This window comes from Grampus griseus (genome assembly GCF_964374135.1).
Source record: "Grampus griseus genome assembly, chromosome: 11".
Classification (NCBI taxonomy): domain Eukaryota; kingdom Metazoa; phylum Chordata; class Mammalia; order Artiodactyla; family Delphinidae; genus Grampus; species Grampus griseus.
Window position 1 is genome coordinate 64,851,632 of NC_139005.1, and position 25,745 is coordinate 64,877,376.

General features: G+C 34.5%; 1 protein-coding gene across 2 annotated transcripts in view; it reads left to right on the forward strand.

The window, feature by feature from the left end:
* PTPRQ (protein tyrosine phosphatase receptor type Q) overlaps nucleotides 1-25,745 on the forward strand; it is a gene marked incomplete at its 5' end in the record, with an annotated part of 251,914 nt that overhangs the window by 122,461 nt on the left and 103,708 nt on the right. For both annotated transcript variants that reach the window (XM_082665174.1, XM_082665173.1), the window contains 6 exons: nucleotides 494-662; nucleotides 2,139-2,429; nucleotides 2,698-2,973; nucleotides 3,344-3,495; nucleotides 7,767-7,908; nucleotides 10,544-10,813. In XM_082665174.1, the coding sequence (XP_082521300.1) occupies nucleotides 494-662; nucleotides 2,139-2,429; nucleotides 2,698-2,973; nucleotides 3,344-3,495; nucleotides 7,767-7,908; nucleotides 10,544-10,813 (1,300 nt within the window). The remainder of the gene's footprint in view (nucleotides 1-493; nucleotides 663-2,138; nucleotides 2,430-2,697; nucleotides 2,974-3,343; nucleotides 3,496-7,766; nucleotides 7,909-10,543; nucleotides 10,814-25,745) is intronic.

Consider the following 25,745-nt stretch of genomic DNA (forward strand, 5'->3'; position numbering starts at 1 on the left):
TGACTGTAGAAAAAAAGAGGGTCTATGAAAGATAATAACCATTTGAGTTCATAGAAAGAGGTGAACACTTCCGTAATTCCTACACTGTTAACAGGAAGAAAACACTTAAAATTTTTATAATACTCTCAAACTTGTTTAAAAATATATAGTCAATGTTTTGAAAAATACTTGAATGTTTCATAAGGGAAACTGACACTGGTCAGCACATTGTAGCATTTCCAGTTCACCACTAGACCTGCCTCACTGCAGCTAAGCTTGGAGTTTCTGCTACTCTGTATGTTGATTTAATAAAACTGCTACCATCTATTCCTCTTTTAGTACAAACATATTTCCAGTTTAATTATTGCAATAAAAAAGTTCTTTGTTTATTTTCCTCAAAAATTAACATATTAAAATACTGAGGCAACCAATCCATGAATAATAATTACTTTGAAATGCTCATGTATACTAAAAATATACTCTGAACAATTAAAACAATATGTTTATTTTTCAGAATTTTACACTCCATGAAGTAACCAATGACTTTGACAATATGACCGTATCTGCAATAATAGATAAACTGGCAATATTCAGCTACTATACATTTTGGGTAACAGCAAGTACTTCAGTTGGAAATGGGAATAAAAGCAGTGACATAGTTCAAGTATACACAGATCAAGACAGTATGTAAATGAAAAGCATTCATTAATGTTTAATAGGATTAATTTAAAACTTTATAATTATTTCAGAATCTTTTTCTATTTGTATGTATTGGTAATAAAATATGTGTTTTATTTAGGCACACTTAACCAGTCATAGAAGTTTGAAAATGCATTTAATATAGCTATAAACCTATTACAACAGTAACAGCCTTTTCTATTCCTGAAAACTGCTACCATCCATTTATAAAAATTCTGTCACTTTCATTGCTTCGAAAGATGTCACAGCCATCGGTTATGGGCATGGAAAAAACCGTTGCGTATGTGGATGGATTTTCCAATACTTAATATCCATTTGCTCTAGAAATGACATTTTTTTCTCTCTAGCAACTTGTTTCCTTTTCAGTCTTTGAACCCACAAAGGATTTTATGCAGCGTCTTTGTTCTTACTGTGTTTGTGACTAATATGTCCAAAATATCTTTTTTTTTTAACTCTGGAAGTTTCTCATTTGTGGCTTCTGCAGAATCCTGTTTGTGTTGAGTATTCAGAAAACTATAATGACCGAAGCTCTTGCTGTTTTTTAGGTTTCAGTTTCAAGAACACGATGATACATGGATCATTGTCTATTTCTTCTTGTGGTTGTTTCTATGGTCCATTTATTTTTTAAAGATTAGTCCTCTTACTGAGAAATGATACTGACCTAAATTTCTGCTGAGAGTAGAATTCTGTTTATTATTTGAAGATTATAAATTTGACAGATACTTTAAGTATGAAGAATGAATGTTCTCCCTGTTGTTGGAACAATCTTTTAAATTGTTTACTCATTGATCAGCAGAGTAGATAATGATATGTGGAAATACAAGTTTGGGGAGTCTTTAGCAAAAATGTTTAGTGCAATTTGTGGCCAATATCATTTCAGGAATTCTTTAAATGCAGATCTCTCCCAAGATTTTCACCAACCTATAACGTTTTATCAGTTATTATTATAGCACCATGAATAATAAACACTTACTGTGCACTGTTCCCAGTGAGAGGCCCTGGATGACTTCATATGTACAATAAGGATAATCTTTAGAAGAAAGAAACTAAAAATATTGTTTAGATAATATACATTATCAAAATATTTAAATATCTGAGTATACATGCACACATACATGTGTGCATACTCCTAATCTCATACACATAATTTCCATCACATACTCATAATCTCATATACAGACTCATAATCACCATCTTGTAGGAAGGAAAAGCCAAGAAAATATTGCATAAAACAGTTCTCACACATATTAAAGATGACAGGGTTTATTTTGAATGATTTTAATATAATTATTTAGAAGATATTCTGTAGTAGATGATGTTACCACATGTGGATTTAAATAATGTAAGAGCAGGTGATGTAGTAGTTGCCATTTCAACAATTATCCTCCGGTTTGTGAATTTACTTATATTTTATTTAGGGTGACTGATGATTTTTATATTTTGCACATTACCTGTCATAGTACCTGAAGGAGTTGTTGGAAACCTGACTTACAAGTCCATTTCGTCAACTGCAATAAATGTAAGCTGGGGCCCTCCGTCTCAACCAAACGGTCTAGTCTTCTACTATGTTTCTCTGAGCTCACAGCAAACTCCTCGCCACGTGAGACCACCTCTAGTTACATATGACAGAAGCATGTATTTTGATAATCTGGAAAAATATACTGATTATATATTAAAAATCACTCCATCAACAGAAAAGGGATTCTCTGATACCTATACTGCCCAACTACACATCAAAACTGAAGAAGATGGTAGGCTGGACCCTTTTATTGCCTATTAAGCAGATTGTCGGTGTTCTCTTATTTATATTGCTTTCTGATAGAAAACATTATTCTTATCACTACATAGATTCTGTTTGTTCTTAAGTAATTAGCCTTTCAATAAACACAGTAAGCTCTAAGTTTCTTAAAATTAAAATAATTACCTGTTGATAAAAATTAAGTCCCATTATTATTAAAGCCTCTTCTTCTTGATGCTAATCACTTTTGTTTCACTTAATATTCTTTTTTTCTTTTATAGTCCCAGAAACTTCACCAATAATCAACACTTTTAAAAACCTTTCCTCTACCTCAGTTCTCTTATCATGGGATCCCCCAGTAAAACCAAATGGTGCAATAATAAGTTATGATTTAATTTTACAAGGACCAAGTGAGAATTATTCTTTTGTTACTTCTGATAACTATCTAATACTGGACGAGCTTTCACCATTTACATTATATAGTTTTTTTGCTGCTGCAAGAACTATAAAAGGACTGGGTCCTTCCAGTGTTCTTTTCTTTTACACAGATGAGTCAGGTAAGCCAGAATCCATATTTCTTCCAATGATTTCACTGTTGCAGCACTTGCTCTCTCTTTTTAAGGAACAGCATGGAAAATGAAAGGATATTTGATTGTCTATTTGTAACAGCCTGACAACTATTCATCTGCTTTGCTGAACATTTTTTTTTTAATTTGATCTTCAGAACAGGGTGTTCTGTTTAAAGCTACTTTGGAACTACTGAGTTCCAAGTACAAAAGCATGATTACTTATGCTCTTTATTTCTGAAATTAAAATATCAGTTTATAAGTCTTTCTTAACTAGTGTCTTCAAGAAGCTAGAGTCACGATGATATTTTTCTGCTAAAAAATGTTATGAATATAAGTTTTATAATGTGTTTTCCTGCAGTGCCTTTAGCACCTCCTCAAAATTTGACTTTAGTCAACTACACTTCAGACCTTGTATGGCTGAAATGGAGCCCGAGTCCTGTTCCAGGCGGTATTGTTAAAGTATATAGTTTAAAAATTCATGAGCATGAAACTGATACTATATTTTATAAGGTAGGTTGATGATAACACTGTATATTTATTTCAAAAATTTAGAAAGTCAATTAAAGTATTGACATGCAGGGGGAAAATGGACTGCTTTAATTAACACAAGGACCATCTTTTTAAAAAATCTTTTTGGTTTCCTACACCTTAAGGATGCTTGCAGAAAACACAGCAAACGTTTGTCAAATATGGAAGTGGAGTACTTCATATAGCGTTTTACTTAGAATTTGTAACTTCTAGATAGCTATAAGTTAGGAAGTAATTGCACCATTTTGTTAATGCTGGAAAGTATAGAGTAAAATTTTTCAGACTATTTAAAAGCTGTTATTGTCTTAAGGGTAATATATTTCTACATTCATCCCCCTTACCCACAGGGGATACATTCCAAGACCCCCAGTGGATGCCTGAAACCATGAATAGTACTGAACCGATATGTACTGTGTTTTTTTCTTATACGTAAAGTTTAATTTCTAAAGTTTAATTTATAAATAAGGCACAGTAAGAGATTAACAACTGTAACTAATAACTAATAACAAAATAGAAAAATTATAACAAACTGTAATGAGAGTTATATGAATGTGGTCCCTCTCTCTCTCTCTCTCAAAACATCTTCTTGTACAAATTTAATGCCTTTTCTATCTTAACTAAGCACTTATCACATACTATGGCAATAACTTTCACAGTTTGAGGTACAACAGCAAAACTTGTACATTTTTTCCCCTTCTTCCCAATTTCATAGAATGTCACAGAAATGTCATTTTTACCGAAGATCTTAGCAGCCTCAGCATACGATTACTTTTTCTTTCCTTATTGAGAACATTTTTCATCTTTTCACTTAAAAGAAACACTTTATGGCTTCTCTTTGGCATCTCTGAATTGCCAGCATCACTACTCTTGCACTTTGGGGCCATTACTAAGTAAAATAAGGGTGACTTGAACAAAAGCACTGCACTATCTGACAGTCGATCTGATAACCAAAAAGGCTACTGACTAATGGGTGGGAAATGCTGGACAAAGGGTTGATTGATACCCTGGGCAAGATGGAGCAGGACAACTCAAGATTTCATCATGCAGCTCAGACCAGCTCACAATTTAAAACTTATGAATTGTTTATTTCTGGAATTTTCCATCTAATATCTTGGGACCATGGTTGACTGTGGGTAACTGAAACCGTGGAAAATGAAACTGTGAATAAGGGGGGACTATTGTATTTGTTGTTAAAAGAAGTACCAAATGAATGTTTTTAACCTGTTCAGAAAAGTGTTTATACTGGACTTCTGTTAACCTTTCCAGATAGCATGTAATCCCACACTAATTGGTCTTTTAAAATATATCATTATTCTTTTTCTTTCAATGCTAATTAGTTTCAATGCTAAATGCCCTTTCACTCCTCCATTTTTAGGTTTCAGAATCAATGAAAAATACCCAAAGAACTGATGTAACAAAGGGTCTCAAATATACCTATATGATTTCTAGCATTTAATTGCCAAAATATGTTGTAATTAACTAGCATTTATTTGAGAAAGTGTTCTTATTTTTTTTCCAAAGGCAAATGAAGTACTGGAATGCTCTTTAGTTGCAGCAAGGAGAGTGCAAAAACTTTGCATAAACATTGTCCCCAATATTATATGCATTATAATTTATTACTGATGGTAAATCATTTTTATAGCATGTGTAGCTTAAAAGGTGAATAGTAAAAATCAGAAGCAGTGCGTAAGTTTATGTCATAAGGAATAATGATTTTCTTTTTGGAAATCAAGATATTACTCTAAAATCTGATAGGCTGAGTAGAATTCAAATTGTATTTCTTCATAAATGTGGAATCTGTTTCCCAGCAGTGTGAAATTTCATTAATGGTGCTGAGTCTCTAGCCCTCTAGTATCTATTTCTAGTCTAATCTTAACATTTTCCTTTTTTTTTTAATGTGCTTTGTCTGTATGGATCACTGGTAAATAGGTATCAAATGGGGAAAAGGAATCATTTTCTATATTTCTATATTTTAAAGATAATAATCTTTATTATCCTAGGAATGTGATCATTCCTAGGATAAACATGTATGTATATTGAAGTGTGGATGTGTATGTGTGATCTTTTCCTCAGAACAGAGATCTCTACCATCAACACCGTTAGCACAGTCATGAATTAAGGACTCTGGCATCAAATTTTCTGGTTAGAAGCCTGACTTTGAGACTTATTATTCTGCCTTAGGGCAGTTGCTTAAATTCTTATGACTCAGTTTCCTCAAGTGCAAAATGGGAGCTGTAAAGATACATCCACTAAAAAGTGAAGATTGTAAGGGAAAATCTATATAAAGCATTTAGAACAATCCCCAGCATATGATAAACACGGTAGCTATTGTTTTTGTATATGGTTTAAAAAAAAAGAACAAATTCCATTCAGCATTGTCATAGCACTAAGCCTGAAATGACAGTACTCCTCTACCTGAATATGAGGGTAGGTTATATTCTAAGAGTTTTAGGCATCTGTTTTCTCAATAGAAATGCCACCATTGAAATTTCACTAGTAGCAAAGATATAATCTTTATACCATAAAGTATTAAATATATCCTTTTTGGGGTGGAAGGAGTAGTTTTCTTTTAAAATCTACTACTTTTAGTTATTCCTTTTTACATCTATTTTGCCTTCCATGAATTTTCATAGCCTTATTTTCTTTCAAATTCCTTTAAATGTATCCTCATGCCATCTTTTTTCCTTTCTCAACATCTAGTTTTCTTTACCTGCTTTCCTTCCTTTGTGTGGCTTTCTCTTTGAGTGTGTTGTCCTGTTATCCTTTCTATGTTTTCAGCTACCTCTATGTCCCAACTATTAGTTTCTTTTCTTTTCTTTTCTATTCTTTCAGATTATATGTGAGTTCCTGGAGGCATAATAATTCCAGAACCACTTCAAATGTTCCTGCCATCTCAGTCAATCCAGTTTAATCCATTTGGAGATAAATAAGACCCAGGTCTGCTGGTAACTCAGGTCACTCACACATACTGAAAGAAATTTTTTATTCAGTAAAAAAGTCCTGTTATGTTTGGAAATATTCCTTACTCATGTCTCCATCTTACAACTTACTTTGTCAGTCTGTCCACTATCCAATAAGCTACTCACACTTTTTATTATAATCTCCTGAGTTCAGTCATTTCTCTGGGTACTTACTCACCCTTCCTAACCCAAGTCAAAATTTACCTGCTTGTGTTTAATTTCTTCTTAGAATGCAGTTGTTGGTAGATTTCTCTAATTAATATAACAATTCCTTGATGACAGGGACCATGTCTTATATATCTTTATAATCCCCTGGTTATCTAACAGTGTGCTTGGTAAATAGTAATTGTGGAAGAATGAAAGGAAACAGCGTAATACAGTGAGTTCATAAAGTATGTCAATGACTTGCAAGAGATTAATTTAAAATATGATTCAAACCGTGAGTGCCCTGAGCATTAGTATTCTTGCTAAATTTCTGCCACTGAAATGTTTAATATATAAGTGAAAGTAGTTTATATTTTGGATTAGATATAATGCAGTATTCTTAAAATTATACCACATAGGAGATTGTCTTCTTTTTCCATAGGGTAACTATCAATCTTAAGTGCCCTTGAATGAAGGCTTTATATTTGATGGTAAAATTTTCTATGAGAAATAATATCCTCTTTTGAACAACTGTGATAACTGTTTCATTCTTTTTTTTCATTTTCCTAAGAGATTGCATAAAATTAGAAATTTAGGAGTTGTCTGGGAAAACTCATAGTTTAAGCTTCATAGGAGCAGAGGTTCTGTTTCATTCACTGCTGTATTCCCAGTGCCTACCATACAATAGCTGATGAATAAATTAATTTACACAAAATGCTACTGAGAATTAAAAATTGAATTTAGATGAATTCAAGAAAAATCAAGTACCACTGACTGCTCTTAAGTTGGATTTCAATTGAGGACTTCAATTTTAGCAAATTTTAAGGAAGTAATCAGTATGTAATTCCAAGTAAAAATCAGGGAGACAAAATGAAAACAAAACACTTCAGCTTTAAAAACAAATGGCAGTTATGAGATTCTTCAGTGCTGAGAGGGTATCCAGTTCATCCTCGCTTTATCAGCTGAGCACACCCTGGGGCACACACAAAAAATGCTTAATTTTAAAATTTTTAATAAAAAATACCTGTGCTTACTAAATCATAGGTTAAACACAGAAGACATAATTTTGATGTATTAAATATTTTTTCCAGTTATAAATAAGTTTTTTGATGATGCATTGTGACAAAGAATTTTATTTCTGCTTTTCAGAATATTTCAGGTTTGCAAACTGAAGCCAAACTTGTTGGACTGGAACCCATCAGCACCTATTCTATCAGCATATCTGCCTTTACTAAAGTTGGAAATGGCAATCAATTTAGTAATGTAGTAAAATTCACAACCCAAGAATCAGGTTAGATATGGATTTTGGATCCTAAAATGTTTGATTTTGTATTTTAACACTTTTCTCTTTCCTTTCTCAGTTTATTTGACTATCAATATTTAATTGTTCATTCAAAGGGAAGCTGAATTTCAGTGCTTTAAGGATAGGCTGGGTTGTCTTGTTTGCAATCAAATAGATACATATTTACACATGTGTTTTCACTTTGAACTGAGGAAGCTGAAATAAAAGACTACTTTAGGAACAAAGTAGGCTTCTAGATATATGTAAAAATTACCTACTTCTTAGTACCATCTGAGACAGCTGGGAAAAAAAGGAGAAATGAACCATTAATCACTTTTAATAGGTTGATTTATATTTTCATGAAAAAAAATCTGTAATTTTTTAAAGAAGATGTGTTGTGACATTTGAAGAGCACTAGTCAGTATGTAAGCTTTTACTTTCCCGTAGTCCATTTGTGACATGTGGAGGGGACTGTGAAGACTGAAATACCATCGCTCTAATTAAACAACTTACCTGTGCATCACCTACATGTCATAACTCAACTGTGTACTGAATAGTTTTAATTTATAACTGATTTAATGATTTAATACTTTTCCTTCTCTCAACTGGACCATATATTTTTTTTTTTTTTTTTTTTTTTTTTTTTTTTTTTGCGCGGTACACAGACCTCTCACTGCTGTGGCTTCTCCCGTTGCGGAGCACAGGCTCCGGACGCGCAGGCTCAGCGGCCATGGCTCACGGGCCTAGCCGCTCCGCGGCATGTGGGATCTTCCCGGACCGGGGCACGAACCCGTGTCCCCTGCATCGGCAGGCGGACTCTCAACCACTGCGCCACCAGGGAAGCCCTGGACCATATTTTTAAAGGCAACTCTTACTCACTCTTTTTTTTTTTTTGGTCAATGATTATTGAATAAGCACAAGATCCTGCTCTAGTCATTTCTTCCCTGTACCTCTGGGTGCATTTCTTTTTGTTTTAGTGAATCTCTAAATTGAAATTGGAGACCACTCACTGATAAATTAACCATTTTACATTAATTTATGAATACCTGATACTATTTTCATGGCATGCCTATAAGACAGGCTAAGTAAGTAGTATTTATAGTGGATAAGAGTTCATGCTCTGCAGTCAGTGTCTGGATTGGAATCCAAGTTCTGCGACTTGCTAGTTGTATAACCCTGGCAAAGGCACGTGCCTCCTCTGAGCCTTTGTATCTTTAACTGAAAAGAAACACACATTAGCAGTAGCCACCCAGAAGGTTGTTGGGAAAAATATTTGAAAAGACCCATATGAAGCACCTATTAGTGCTGGACACACAAATACTAAAAAAAACATTACGGTTGCCCCTGTTTCCATACTTCAGATGAAGAAGCCATGATTCAGGCAGATTAGATGAAAAGGGCTGAGAGAATTAGTGAAGAAACTGAACTAGAACATCAGCGTCTGACCTCTAGTGCAAACTGGACGTGACTGTAGGAAATGCATATCATAACTGAGTGATACTACAGAAAAAGGCTAAACCTGTAAAGAAGAAAACATTTTAACTATTTACACACATATTAGATTGCTAAAAATCAAGGCTAATCTTGTAGACAGTATTATGTAAACCAACAAAATTTTTTTTACCAGCAAAATAAAATAATTCCACAAAATCCTATGCCCTGATTGGTTAAATAAAATTCTGAACTTGAAGTGTTATCAGCTGGCTAATTAATTGTTTTTAAGTTTGGAGAGTCAGTGAAATAGATGTTCACAAAATCCAGGTTTATAATCTAAACTTAAGTAAATTATCAACTGTCTCTTTTTCATTTATTGGTATTAGTATATGTTTTTGAAAATAAGAAAGCAAATAATTAACCATATTTAGCTGCCAGAGCCCTGGATCAGCCTAGGAATTGTCTTTTCTTTCATTTTAAATGCCACCCCCCCAAGTTATTCTCCTTTAGTTTTGATGCCTTTATCTTACAGAGGGAGAAGCGTTTGTAAAGATAGAAATTTACACCATAGGAGAGAACTGTAGGCAAGTCAAAGATTACTTGAATATTCTGTAAATAACTATGTTTTGCACAATGACAAGTTGTTTCTTTTCACTGCTTGCTGTTTGTAATCCACAAATTGACTCTATGCAAATTTTCTTTATAGCTTCCTCTTTTTAGTGTGACAAAAAGAGCTATGCTTACATTAGGGGACACTATATAATCAGACATTTCCCTGAGAAGTACCCAGTTCAGTGAGGCACCTACATCTACGTTTTGCATTAAAAAGCTCCATCATAAAGTATGGCTAAGACTGCTCCTTCCCATTAAGAGGTAAAGAGGGCAGGCTTCAACCACTGCCTGAGCTTGAGGCTGGCTACATAGTTGCTACTGAGGATTTGAGGATGTGATTGCTGCTTGGGCCTAGGAGAATATTCAGTGATGGATTCAGTATTGTAAGGATTAATATGGTAACATAGAAAATGGGCCAACTGCCATTTGATTCAGCCCATGTTAAGAATTTTTTGAGCACACATTGAAAGGTTGATATGTTAAATTTTTATTCTGTCTCTACTCCTAAACATGACTTTATCTAGCAATCGCATAATGAAATCATTTATCTACTACATGTGTATAAATTTTAACTTTGGGCATTTGCTTATCTCTTAAGTTCCAGATGTTGTACAGAACATACAGTGTATGGCAACTAGCTGGCAGTCAGCTTTAGTGAAGTGGGATCCACCCAAAAAGGCAAATGGAATAATTACACATTATATGATAACAGTTGAAAGGAATGCTACAAAAATCTCTCCCCAAGATCACATGTATACTTTCATGAAACTTCTCGCCAATACCTCGTATGTCTTTAAAATAAGAGCTTCAACCTCAGCTGGTGAAGGTGATGAAAGTGCATGCAACATCAGCACGCTACCCGAAACAGGTAACTAATGTGAAACAGGTAACTGATCTGAAGCATGTAATCTACCTGAAAGAACTAACCTGAAACACAAAACTGTTCCTGGACTGTGTCCTACGTTTGTCAATAACCTTTGTAATCTTTATAGCACATTTGTCTAAACCTTTAAAAGAAATATTAAAAAATATAACATATACATTTTTTATCCCACATGTTACCTGAGGGCCAGCTGTGTGGTCCATTGAACCACCTCCATAGCACTGGGAGGCTGAAAGGAGGAAAAAAGAGAAAATCTGCTTCATTGTGTTTTTACAAGTATCTATTTCTTATTATACAAACACCAAACTTACTGAACTATGCTGTATTGTAATTTAAAATAGGGAATGAATATGTAACATATATATACACACATACACACACACACATATATATCTTTTTTTAATTGATTTATGGCATTCTTGATGCTTCCCTGAATTCCAAAGTTGCAGTGTCAGACTCCTTTCATCTACTTCCTTCTCTTTATACCAGCCTTCATCTTTTGTATTATTGGAATAAAAATATCTAGGTCACTAAGCTCTAGTCTTTAAAGAGGAAGACTCTTACTTTCCCTAACAGTGATCCACCCTAAGTCATAATCTCTTTCATCTTCTACCTTCTCTAATATTGTACCTCTTCATATAAATGAAAACCTGACTCCTTCCCAATAACACCACTTCCCTGGAGGTCCTCCCTACTGGGGACTGTAGGTATTGACATAATTGTTTACTTCTGGCACCTCTCGATCCTTATCTTTGAAATATCTTTTAACCCTTTCCTCCTTTTGAAATCAGCATCACCCAATTTTACTCTACTTTTCTATCTTTGAGGCTATAAACCACAGAACTTCAAGACGTGGTGTACCTTCTCTGATTTCAGCATCTTTTTCTCCTCATCCTTTCAAGGCAACATTTCTTGAGACTTTAGTGTCTTACCTATTCATCTGGAATGGACGCGTTGCAACAACAACTATCTCTTGCTCCTTACATCGCAAGGCGTGTCACTGTAACTCATCTTCCAGGAGATTCCCAACTCTGAAAGGACCCCACTGTTTGTTTTCACTAGATGCTGGCTGATGAATAGTGCTGGAGAAAATGTAAATGGTTCTATCTTGTTCAGCTATTCTTTAGCTCTCCCAGTTGCTCCACAATCTACATCCCTGTTTACACTTAATCAGTTTTCCATAGGAAAATTCTGCTCTTACTCTGAACATGGTCTACCCCCACTATGATCCATCTTTGATGTTATTATTCATTTTACTAATAGCATCAAAGAGAATTGATTTGCCTTCCTTCAAAATTTACTGATACCTTTATTTATGCTCTCAAGGTAGCCTCCCTTGGGAATGTCATTGCCTTTCTCTTTTCAGGAATCTAACTGCTCATTTTTGTTTCAAACTCGTGTTTCCTCTAGAACATAACTCCATCAATTTAGTCTACTTTCTCCTGCATTTTATCTTCTTTCTCTGTCTCTTGAATACACAGACACACACCAACAGCCACACAAATTGTTAGAAAATTGCAGCTGAGGACCTGGTTGGTATATCAACCCTAAACATGTTCAAAATGGAATTTGTGTAACATGAATTCTCCTTCTCTTCCTCACTTTTCTATACCTGTTCTTTATAATCAGTTGGGGATCAAGCCTCATTTTCTTATGTGATTCTTCCTCCCATCTCTCCTACATATAATCAGAGCTTATCAATTCAGTCTCCACCATGGCTCTGCAATTTGCCCCTTCTTCAACTTGACTGCCCCCATTTTATATCAGACTTGTTGCTTCCTGTAGTAATCCCCTTTGGGGATTCTCATTCAGCCTGCCTGTCAGTACCATCTTTCCACCCACTTATTTTGATTGAATTGGCTCTAACATACAATTTAGAGCATTTATGTGTTGGCTGTTGAATTTTATTACCTGAGGGGTGAGAAGCAGACATGGATATATAGGTATCTGAAGCATAGAGGTGGTAATGAAAGGTACTATGTATAAGAGATGGCCCAGAATACTCCAAATGTTTTACCTATTCTCATCGTGTACAAAATATACCCAGAATTCATCACCAGTTAGATTTGACTTCTGTCTAGCTTTTCATTCTTTTGTTCCTGCACTGCATCTCTTCATATAACTGAAGCCAAACTTTATTTATTCACACATTAGATTTCATGTATTCATTTCAAAAGACATTTATTAAGCACCTGCTATGGGCTAATAATTGATTAGATTCTCTTCTTTAAACTTACTCAATACTTTTCACCATCAGATTGTCCTACTCCCTTTCTACGTCACACAAAATTGTATTAGTTCTTAAAAGCCCAGCTTAAGTGGGTGTGTGTGTGTGTATGTGTGTGTGTTTAAGTCTTCAATGACATGCTAAGCATTAAAACTACAGATTCCTAGACTTCACCCTAGGTTTGGCTGAATCATAGCCTCAAGAGATGAAGCCCAAGAATCTATAGTTTTAAGCATCTCTCTGATGATTCTCTGTAAATTTTCTGAATTACTGGACTAGATTACCCAGGAATTTTGATGGCAGGTGATGTGTAGCAGTGAGGACAGGCAAACAGTGTCAGAGAGGTCCAGAAAGGGGTAGCAGGTGTTTCCTCAGTGGGTGGGCAGCAGATCATTGCTATACAGAGTCTGAGAGAAGGAAATATGTTCAAATGCAGGCAGGTGGTCTGCATCAGGGTGGTCTAGTACCAGGTGAAATGGTCTTGATCATTGGACGGGAGCTGAGTCCTAGAGAACTGGCAACGAAAGACAGGACAGTAATTCTGAGATAAATGAGAGGTTCAGAACTCAGAGAACAAGGCAGAGGACTCATTATTATTGATTCCACTGGTACTCAAGGTGACTGCTCAGTCACAGGAATGAAGCAGAAGTTTAATTAGTAGAACAGAGATGCATAATCAAAGTATATACACTTGATGTAGGGCCACCTGAACTTAAGGACAGGTCTTTGTTAAAAAAAAAATCCTTTAAGGATTTGAATTAGATTTTAAGTCAGGATTAAAAGATCGCATGAATGGAGACTGAAGGAATTCTAAACCAATGAATTAGGAAGGTATTAGGCATATTGTACCATGTATTATGTGCTCCCTTACTACTGAAGACAAATGTTGCTCAGAGTTTGGACTGCTGACTCTCCCTGCATCAGAAGGTACATCCCCGAGGCCCTACTCTAGACCTGTGGAATCAGAGTTTGGAAAATAAAACTCACAAATCTTCCTTTAAACAAGGTATGTGAGGTGAGAGACAGTGCTGAAATTTGAGAACCATTCTATTCCACTGTATACTCTTTGCTTGTGGGGCTATGTCTTATTTGTCTTTATTTTACTCACAGTTCATAGCAAAGAGCCTTGGGCATTCTAGGCACTCAGATTTTTGTAAAAGAAAGAAATGAATTGTTTTCTCATGAAATTCATAATTTTTCATAAGGGTGTTACTCCACTGCAATGTATTATTTCCACACTTTCATCAGGCAAAATTATAGATATTTTCTCCCAGGCAAATGTAAGTTTTTTCAATTCAGGAGAGTCATTCATATGAAACATGAGTATTAACTGCTGCTTTAAAAATATTTAAATAATTTGTTTATCTTTAAAATTAATTTTCAGATCTAGCATATAATTGTATTTATGATTACAATTTTTACTAGGTAAATAATTTGCTTTTATCTGGGTTCACATGAATTGTTTGTTGATAAGACATTAGTAAGAACTGGAGATTCATTGTTCAGAATGGAAGCAGTTTTATAGCTGTTGCAAACTTCTAATTTATGGTGGTCTAAGATTAGTCACAGTGTAAAGTCAGCTGTGAGTCACTGACTCTGTACTTCTGACATGAAGTGAAATCAAATTTGGCTCACTCCCTTGCTGCCTAGTGTCTGACCTTAACATTCCTTCCAGGGATTATTGGGTATTTTTCTCAGTGTAAACTTGGTCATATTGGGCACAGTTAAACATGCATCATGGATGATTGAATTTATGAGGAGATTAGTGTTCAGTGTCTAAACTGGTTCCATTGTCGCAGTCAAACACGTCAGAATAAGGCAAATACAGATGAAGGCCCCCAAACCTGGTAATTTTAATAGCATTTTCTGTCCAAGTATATTATATGTACCAATAAAAATATTATAGCAAGTTCAAGTGCATACAAGACTTAACTTTTAAAATCTCAAATTAGTTCAAAATGCATGCACTTCTCCTATTATTTTCAAATCTTAGTAAATATGGTGATTTAATATTGAGTTTGAAAATTTGTCTTTTTTTTCCTGGAAGATAATTTTACAGTTTGGATTTATTCAAAGCTCTTCCAAGTTCAGTAATTTAGAATCAAAAGAGGAAAATAAGCTATATCCCTTGGATGCCCAGAACTTAATTGAAGGAAAGTGAAATACTCAGTTGTGGTTTTTAGGGGTGTTATTTTCAGCAGTGATTTCTTTATTAGCTTTTTGTTCAGTAGGAGGTATTAGGCACCTAGATGGACCCACTGGAAGTCCACTGAGCTTGCAGATATTTTAATGGATCAGCACCGAATGGGAGTGTGTTTAATATCCCTGTTTTTTTCCCCTTCTACACTTGGTTGTTTCAAATAACTGTACTGTTTAATAGCATATATGTAAACTCTCAGGCCTCTTCTACAAAGCCATGACCGCCGTTCCCCTAAGAAGTATTTAAGAAATGTATTTGTTACGTACTTTATTTGGATCCCTATTTTGTGGGCCTCTGTGAGCAGTGTAGAGATTACTGGGCGAACTGTGATTAGGACAAAATCTAACTCCCATTTACCAGCTTTTTTAAAAAAATAAGATATACCATTTATAAGAATTTAGACCATTCTTAAGTACCATTTAATAGAGTGGATGTGGATGGTAAAAGTTTTCTCAAGGTTGCAAATTAATGTGCTAATTCAAAAGAAGTTTACTTTTTCCTTTGTCTGCATCCCAGTGACCTTGCTCTCCTCAGTCGAGATGAGAAGTCAGACATGCAGGAAAATTGTGTGATCCTGTTTGTTCTTAAGCAAGTGAATTGGCACATTTCTACTTACCAGTCAGTAATTGTAGAAAGCACAAAAGCCATTATAGTTGCCTGTCATGGATCAGAGAGAAATAGCTATTAGCATTGCTACTTTAATTGAAGTTCAAATGCTTTACAAAATATATTTCATACAGACTTAATTACTAAATATAATACTTTCCTTAAGAGTGAACATCAGGTGAAAAGTATCCTTTATACTTGTGGTGTGGTGGACATTTGACCAGTATATACTCATGTAATGCTTACTGAGTCCAGGCTTTGTGTTTGGGGTTCAAGACTCAAGTTTGAATCCCAAATGGCATTGGTGAACTCGGCTCTGCAGGTCCAAATAACTCCACCATTATTGTAAAGACGTATCTAATAAATATAAAGCAATTAAACACAAACCTACATAAATATGTCAGTTGTGTGGATTGAAGATTGAATCAAATAGGAATTCAGGAGAAATATCTTTTATGGAAGGCCATATTGAAGAAGTGGAATAGGAACTGGATGTTGCTTATTGATAGCTTTGGAATTGCTTTATAGAAGTTTAGAGTCAGTAACCTAATTAGAAGATGATGATATGGTTTTGAAACTTGAATTTCATAGTCAGGTATACTAATATTTACTTACATTTACCTGGTATAGATCAATAAAATAGCTAAGTTTACTAAATATTCTTTTTGTTGTTCCTCAATATGCTATGAGAAAATGTCAGTTGTACATATCAAAGAACATTCTTCTTTTTATTTGAGCAATCTTAGATGGCGGAGGTTAGGTAGACCTGAAGATTATGGGTATGCTAAAGCACTTATGGTAAGCCACTCTGCGGCCCCATCGCTATTCATGAAAAATGGTGAGATAGATAGAGGGGAGTAAATAGAAATTCCAAGACACAGCAAGGGAAAACACATAGTAGTACAAAGGAATGTAATAAGGGGTCAAGGCTGAGATGGAAGCCTGACTAGAGGGTGCTGTATTGAAAAGAGTATAGGACGTGAGATCGAATAACTCAGGTAGACCTTACTCTGCTTTGTATAGTTGTAGCAGAAATTTGAATACAATATTATGGAAAATAGGGTACTCTGCTAAATTTAGAGTAGGAAGCAACATAAATTGACTCTGAAAACAGTTATTTTTTTTTTGGTCGTTTTCCTAAAACCCTGCAGTAATCTTTTCAGATGGAGAAGGATTTGTTCATTACCAATTTACTGAATCTCCCAAATCATAAAGAATAAAATCCACAGTCATTTTAATGGTCCGTAAGGTCCTTTTTCAACCCAGCATTCTCTTCCCTAGTAATGTATGTGTCTCTTCTTTCATCTTTGAAAAGAAATTTAGCCTCAAATATCACCTCTTCAAAGAGGATCTAACTTATTTATGATTAAAACTCCTCCCAGCTAGAATTTTCTATGCCTCTTTCTTGCTTTACTTTTCTCTGTTATAGGTATCATTATCTGTGGATCTGTCCTCATTACAGTGCATGCTCCATGAGAACAGGGATTTTCCTTTGTGCAGTTCACCCTTATTTTCAGTGCCCAGGAATGCATCTGGCGTACAGTGATACTCAATAAATATATTATTAAAGAATGAATGAATCAGTCAATCAATATACAGGCCTAGAAGAGTGATAGAGACACAGTGAACACTCAGTATGCATACTTTGGGTGCCTGAAGTAGAAACTTTCAGCCACAAAATTATGTTTAGACAATTATGTGGTAAAATATCTAAGAAAGGCATGTCTTCTGTGGTAAATCTTTTTAATTAAACTTTTTATTTTGAGATAGTTATAGAGTCACGTGCATATATAAGAAATAATATAGGGAACTCCTGTGCTCCCTTTATCTAGTTCCCTCCAATGGGAACATCTCATAAGACTGCAGTGCAGTGTTACAACCACCATATTTATATCAGTGCAATCAATATAGAGAATATTTAATGAGAATAATTTCTCATGTTGCCTTTTTATGGCCACACCCAACTCCTGCCCACTCTCCTTGTACTTCGGCTCATCTTAACCCTCTGATAACCACTAATTTGCTCTCCATTTTCTGTAATATTGTCATGTTAAGAATGTTATATAAATTTTTTTGTACTGATTGATATGTTCATGTAATTTTCTTGTTAATATGGCTTGTCGATATGGTGGATTAAATGGATTGATTTTCTAATACTGAACAAACCTTTGGTCTCTGGAATCAACCCCACTTGATCATGGTGTACTTCTTTTTACTTATTACTGATTTCTATTTGCTAATAGTTTGTTAAAAATTATTGCATCTATATTCGTGAGGGATATTGGTCTGCAGTTTTGCGGAGGTTTTTTTTTTTTCACTGTCTTTGTCTAGTTTTGGTATCAGGGTGATGGTGGCCTTATAGAATGAGTTTGGGAGTGTTCCTTCCTCTGCCATTTTCTGGAATAGTTTCAAAAGGATAGGTGTTAACTAAGAGAAGTCTCTAAAGTGTTAACTTTAGAGAAGTCTAAATGTTTGATAGAATTCACCTGTGAAGCCATCTGGTCTTGGACTTTTGTTTGTTGGGAGTTTTTTAAATCACAGTTTCAATTTCAGTACTTGTGATTGGTCTGTTCATATTTTCTATTTCTTCCTGATTCAGTCTTGGGAAATTGTACCTTTCTAAGAATTTGTCCATTTCTTCTAGGTTGTCCATTTTATTGGCATATAGCTGCTTGTAGTAATCTCTCATGATCCTTTTATTTCTATGTCCGTTGTAACTTGTCCTTTTTCATTTCTAATTTTATTGATTTGAGCCCTCTTTCTTTTTTTCTTGATGAGTCTCACTGTCTTTGTCTAGTATCAGTATCAGAGAATACTAGCTTTATAATACAAATCTCTTCTAATTTCTGGAAGAGATTGTGTAGAATTTGTGTTAATTCTTCTTTAAACATTTGGTTGAGTTCTCCAGTGAAACTATCAAGGCATGGAGATCTCTTTTTGGGGAGTTTTAAAATTATGTTTAAGTGTTCTCAGCATGCAAAGTTGGAGCTGAAATGTTTATCGAATCAGTTGCAGAAAGTGGTACTTGTAAATAATACATTTGTCAAAAAGGAAGTCTCAAGAGACATAATGAAATATGGTAAACTAAAATGTGTTGAATTGATATGAGATGAAAATACGATATATCGAAATGTGTGAAACAGTTAAAGCAGTGAAGAGAGGGAAATTTGTAGCATTAAATACATACATTGGAAAAGTCTCAGATCGATAATCTAAGGTTCTCCCCTCCACTAGAGGCTAGAAAAAGAAAAGGAAGATATAGTGAAGGAAGTGAATAATAAAAATAAGAACAGAAATCAGTGAAATTGAAAACAGAAAAACAGTAGGAAAAATCAGTTAAACAAAACTGGTTCTTCAAAAAGATGAAATTGACAAATGTCTAGCGAGCTCGACAAAGAAAAAAAGAAGTCACAAATTACCAATATTTAGAAATGAAATCACTGCAGACATCAAAAGGATAATAAGGGAATAATATCAAGAATTTTACACCTTAGATGAAATGAACTTACTCTCTTTTTTACTGGAGTATAGTTGCTTTACAATGTTGTATTAGTTTCTGCTGTACAATGAAGTGAATCAGCTTTATGTATACATATATCCCCTCCCTCTTGGATCTCCCTCCCACCCCCCTCCCATCCCACCCCTCTAGGTCATCACAGAGCACCAAGCTGAGCTCCCTATGCTATACAGCAGTTTCCCACTAGCTATCTATTTTACACATGGTAGTGTATATATGTCAGCCCCAATCTCCTGATTCGTCCCACCCTCCTCTTGCCCCACTGTGTCCACATGTCCGTTCTCTTCGTCTGCATCTCTATGCCTGCCCTGCAAATAGGTTCATCTGTACCATTTTTCTAGATTCCACATATATGCATTAATATATGAACTTACTCTTTAAAATCACAATGACCACAGCTCAGTTAATATGAAATACATGATTTGACTAGTCCTATAACTATTAAGGATACTAAATTTGTGATGGTTTCCTTTGATAGCACTCTGGTAGAGAAAAGGAGGGCACCTCTCCATTACCGCCAGATGTATGTAGAAATCCAAATTCCCCACTTGGCCTCTGCTGACACCCAAGGGGAGGATGTTGGGTGAGCATGAGAAACAGGGTTGCCCACCAGGCTTCCACTAAGAAGGATAGGAGTGCCTCCTATTCTTCCTACATATTCTCCACTGACACGGTGGAGGGGACTTACTACCTCCGGAAGGGGTGAAAGTTCTGGCTCCCTATTTTACCTCACTCTATCAAGGATGGTTGAGGAACCTCACTACCACCTAGTAAAGGCAGACTAGGTTCTTCATTTGACCTTTGTCGTCATGGGAGGGAGTGGGACCACAGCTTTTTTCTGTAGTTTTTGGGTAGAGTTGTTATTGTCTAAAAGTTTTCTGTCTTGCCAGGCTGCACTGTTTTTTTTTCTGTTAGAGGGAGGAGGCTTTTTCTGAGGCTTTTTTAGTCTGAGCTGGTTGGCATTTGGAGATTGCTGGCCTTGGGGATATACAAGGCAAAAAGAAAAGCCAGGGAGCTCACCACTGTGTTGTTCCCTGGGTCGTGAGTTCCCTAGTTGCTTTGCCTTCTCACCACCTTTCAGAGTCTTCTTACGTTTGTTTCATATTTAATGTCCAAGGTTTTAGTTGTACTCAGTGGAGGGAACTGGGAAAATATATCTACTCCATCTTCAAAGCCTGAAGTTCATTTGTGGGGATATGCTTAATATCACGTGTGGTACCCTTTTAAATCCATATATTCAAGATTAAGTTATTTAATACATATGAAGTACTCTGCCAGAGACTACTGGTAAGACTATGATGAAACAAAATTATATTCATGTGCTTTTAAAATTTAGAATTATATAATTTTAGATCTTTATTGGATTTCGAAGATAACCCCATTCAGCCATTTCATTTTGCAAGCATGGAAAATGAAGCACAGAGGTTTAGTGTCTGCTGAGAGTGTGCTTTAACTAATTATTAGCAGAACTCTTACTAATCCAGAACTCTTTCTACCGTATCATGATACTTCCCTTACATTAGAAATTCAACCGATCATTTGTGTTTACTGGAATTAAAATGTTTTTCACATTTTTTCACAGTATCTAAATAGAGTCATTATGGAGTGGGGAAATTCAGGTTCATCATATGAATTTAATTTATACAGGGATATATATGTTCTGAGTATATACATACTTTTGTCCAAATATGGTTTTAAAATTTAGGAAAACTAAATTTCTGTTATCAAATATGTGCTTAACCTATAATACTAAAAATACTATGAGTTAATATAGTAAGATCTGTAAAATACTGAAGCCATTCTGGGAAATTTTATACTTTCTAGTCACATATCACATTTTTTATCCTGGATCAGTTCCAAAAGTGTAATCTTTGCTATTATGAATTTCTGTCTTAGGTATCAAATTATAAATTATAAATTTAAAAGTCCTTTTAAATGCAATTCCTTTTGTAAAATAATGAACCTGAGTTACTCTGCATAATTCTCCTTGACCCCACTGATGCTCTAATACCTTTCATTAAGTGGAGTCCAGGCAACCACTCTTTTCTTCATCCCAGCTCCAGCTAAGGCCAGCTGTTCTTCAAGCAACATTTTTATTAACTTATTTAGGAACTGGGGCATATCTTATTACCCTGTTTTCCATTCCTGTCCTATGCAGCTGTAGTTGATACTTTTCAAAACAGCCTTTACATATCAACCTCCTCCTCCATTTCACCTCATTTTTTTCTTATTCTCTTTTACTTCCCTTTTTAAGTAAATTATGCACGTGTGTGTGCATGCAAAAGCCCCTCTTCTTTCTTTCTTTCTGGTAGCCATACGACTTGAAAGCTTCAAGAATGTGCTCCTTGTTTCTATGAGATTATAAGCTTCAGGGAAAAACATTTACTAATGGTGGAAAAACTCTGAAATGTAGAATAAATGAGTTTTAATGATAGCAAAATTTCATTAACAATATTACGTTAATTTAGACAATTTAAAAATGCAATATGAATACAAAGAAAAGGTTTTAAACAAATAGTAGGTTGTGCAAATTATCATTAATCTCAAAATATTACAAGTTTCATGGTATATAAGAAAACAACTTTTGGAGGAAGCTATTCTATAAATATAAGACATGCATAAATAGCAGCCACTTTTAGAATTCAAATAAAGTAACATTTCTTAGTATATTAATGTTATGGTAATTTGAATATTCACCACCTCCTATTCACTGCATCCTTGATTCACCCATTAGTTCGGTGCCTGGATACCTTATTACGAAGAATTACTACTTTAAAGGCAATTTGCAGTGTTAGAAAGATAAATGTAATTCCATATGGATCACAATAATGAAATCCATACCGGTTAAAGGATATGTTAAAAAACAGTAGCCCAATTTTCTGACATTTATTACTAATTAAATTAGCCTACTTTAGATAGGATTTTTTTAAAAGCGAAGGTTGTTAGTAATTTTTAAACTGTAACTACATTAATATTTTCTATGTATGACAGTCTGACATTTTTAAAGTTTAGCCTGAAATTTAAAACTAACTTTGTATTTAGGATGTTATTACAGAGAAGTTATTAACTGTGTGAGACATACTCCATAGAAGCTGGATGCTCTTCTTACAAGTACTATTAGAAAATTTGTCTGAAGATTGAACAGTTACCAAAAGAGAATTGAAAGTAGTTGTTGACGTACTTGGACTAATCTATAAGGCTTCTTTTCTAGTATGGATACATGAGAAATACGATAAAGCTCATGATTTTTTCCATAATGTCTAGATTTATAAAATATTAGCTAGAAAGTATTAGTATCTAGGATTTTAATTTTCTATATGAATGTATAACATTTTGAATATTGTTGGTACGATTTAATGGGAAAGCCTTTTTCTTTTCATTTTTTTAACATTTTCTAATTATGGGAAATTATTTTATATACAGTGAGATGCACAGAACTTAATTATACAATTAAATGAGTTTCCACACATGTATACAGCCATGTAACCACCACTCAGCAACATATAGAATATTTCCATCTTCCACAGAAAGTTCCCTTGGACACCCACTCCCAGCGGCAACCACGATCCTGATTTCAATCAACATAGATTAGTTTCAGTTGTTCTTGAGCTATATTTACTCTTTTATGTCTGGTCTATTTCTTTCAACATAATTGTGAAGCTCATGTTGTTGAGGGTTTCAGTAATTTGTTCTTTTTATTATTGAGTCATTTTCCACCATTTTAATATCCCTTTTTTTTTTTTTTAAAGATGTTGGGGGTAGGAGTTTATTAATTATTTATTTGTTTTTGCTGTGTTGGGTCTTCGTTTCTGTGCGAGGGCTTTCTCTAGTTGTGGCAAGCGGGGGCCACTCTTCATCGCAGTGCGCGGGCCTCTCACTATCGCGGCCTCTCTTGTTGCAGAGCACAGGCTCCAGACGCGCAGGCTCAGTAGTTGTGGCTCACAGGGCCTAGTTGCTCCGCGGCATGTGGGATCCTTCCAGACCAGGGCACAAACCCATGTCCCCTGCGTGGGCAGGCGGACTCTCAACCACTGCACCACCAGGGAAGCCCTGTTTTCTTTTGATGGACATATGGATTGTTCCATACTAAGTGTTATGAATAAAACTGTTATAGATATTTTTGTATAAAACTTTTTTGTGGACTTGCTGGGTCATAGTCCAGATGGATGTTTAACTATTCAAGAAACAGATGATTTTCAAGTGGTTGTTCTATTTTAAATACTCACCCAACAGCATATGTGAGAGTTCTAATTACTTCTCGGTATCAGCAGAATTTGGTATTATCAGTCTTTTTTAATTTTAGACAGTCTAGCTGGTATAAAAGAACTTCTATCTTATTGTAAGTTTAATTTTCATTTCAGTGATGACTAATGATGTTAAATCCTTTAACATGGTTATTGATAATTCATATAAAGACAGTCTTTGCTTTACCTGATAGTGTGGGACCATAAAAATGACTGTAAAGCTGTCTGTAAAATGTGTGCAAAGCAACCTTAATAATCAATAGGGAAAATGATGATTGTTCCATAACCTTCAAAGTTTTTTGTCACTACATTAAAAACTCTCTTACTGTCAGTTATAAATAATATAGGAAATGAAAAAAACAACAAAAACAATATTTAGTACACTGTAATTTAAAACATTAGAAATAACTGAGAATGAAAGCTTTCACTTTATTAAAAACATCAAGAGTGGTTACTTGCTTTTTCTCACTGTTTAGCTTATGATATAGAGAGAGCATCTTTTCTATGACTTGGCAAAGTTTGGATTAGCTTTGAACATGCATATGGGCACGTGACATATGCACATGGGAGATAAGGAGGCCATATAACTACACACTTTGCTGCCTGTGCATGAACTAAATAACAGATGCACAGTGACCAATCAATGATAGGTTTCAAAAGAAATGATATTATTGGTCTCTGATTATGATGTACATCTGTGTGTGTGTGTGAAACCAAATCATTTTTTATTTATTTGTTTTAAACTTTTTATTTTATATTGGTGTACAATTAACAATGTTGTGTTAGTTTCAGGTGTATGACAAAGTGATTCAGTTATACGTATACATGTATCTATTCTTTTTAAAATTATTTTCCCAATTAGGTTGTACAGAATATTGAGTAGAGTTTCCTGTGCTATACAGTAGGTCTTTGTTGGTAGCAATTTTGTGGACAGGAGAGCTAGCAGTGAAGTACTTTATACAAGAACTCATAGTTAATGTATAAAGGTAACAAAGTTTAACCCCTGTTTTGGGCAGACAGGTGTTATTTAATTAAACCATAAAAACAGAAATTCAAGCATATTAGAACATGCAACGTGAGGATTGTTCTGTCATTTTTGACAGGTTTTCATTCAAGTCTTTAGCCCATTTTGTATTGAGTTGCTTTTCTTTTTGGTGTTGAGTTATAGGAACTGTTTATATATTTTGAATACAAGTCCTTTATTAGATGTATATATAACAAATATTGTCTCTTAGTCAATGGCTTGATTTTCTATTTCCTTAATGGTACCTTTGGATGAGCAGATTATTTTAATTTTGATGAAATCCAAAGTAGCAATTTTTAATTTCACATTAGTACATTTTGTGTCCTAAGAAATATTGTCTACTTCAAGATCATGAAGATATTATCCTGTCTTTTATACTAGAAATTTTACAGTTTTAGCTTTTATATTTATATCCATAATTCATCTCAAATTTTGTGTATGTGTATAGTATGAGATATGATTTAAAGTTCCTTTTCAATATATTCATTCAATTTTTCCAAAACTTTTTAAAAGACTTTCCTTTTCCCTACTGAATTACCTTGGTAGCTTTGTCAAAAATCAGTTGACCCTATGCACTTGAATCTCTTTCTGGAATATATTCTCTTCCATTGATTTGTATACCTTTATGAATACCACACTGTGTTGATTACTACAGTTTTATAACAAATCTTGAAATCAGGTAGTGTAGGTTCTACAAATGTGTTCTTTTTCAAGGTTGTTTTAGCTATTTTAGTTCTTTGTATTTCCATATACATTTTATTATTAGAATCACCTTGTTGATTTTTACCAAAAAAAACCCTGTGGCATTTTCATTGGGATTGCATTTAATCTATTCATGCATTTAGGGAGAAATGCCATCTTAATATTGAGTTATCTGGTCCATGAACATGGTATATGTCTCTATTTTTAGACTCTAATTTCTTTCGGCAGTGCTTTGTAGTTTTCAGCAAATGAATTTTACATGTCTTTTGTTAAAATTATTCCTATTTAACGTTTTAATTTTAGTCACCAGTTGTTTGATGTAGAATCTAGAAATACAGTTGATTTTGTTTATTGGTATTGTGTCCTCCAACTGCTAAATTTGCTTATTAGTCCAAGA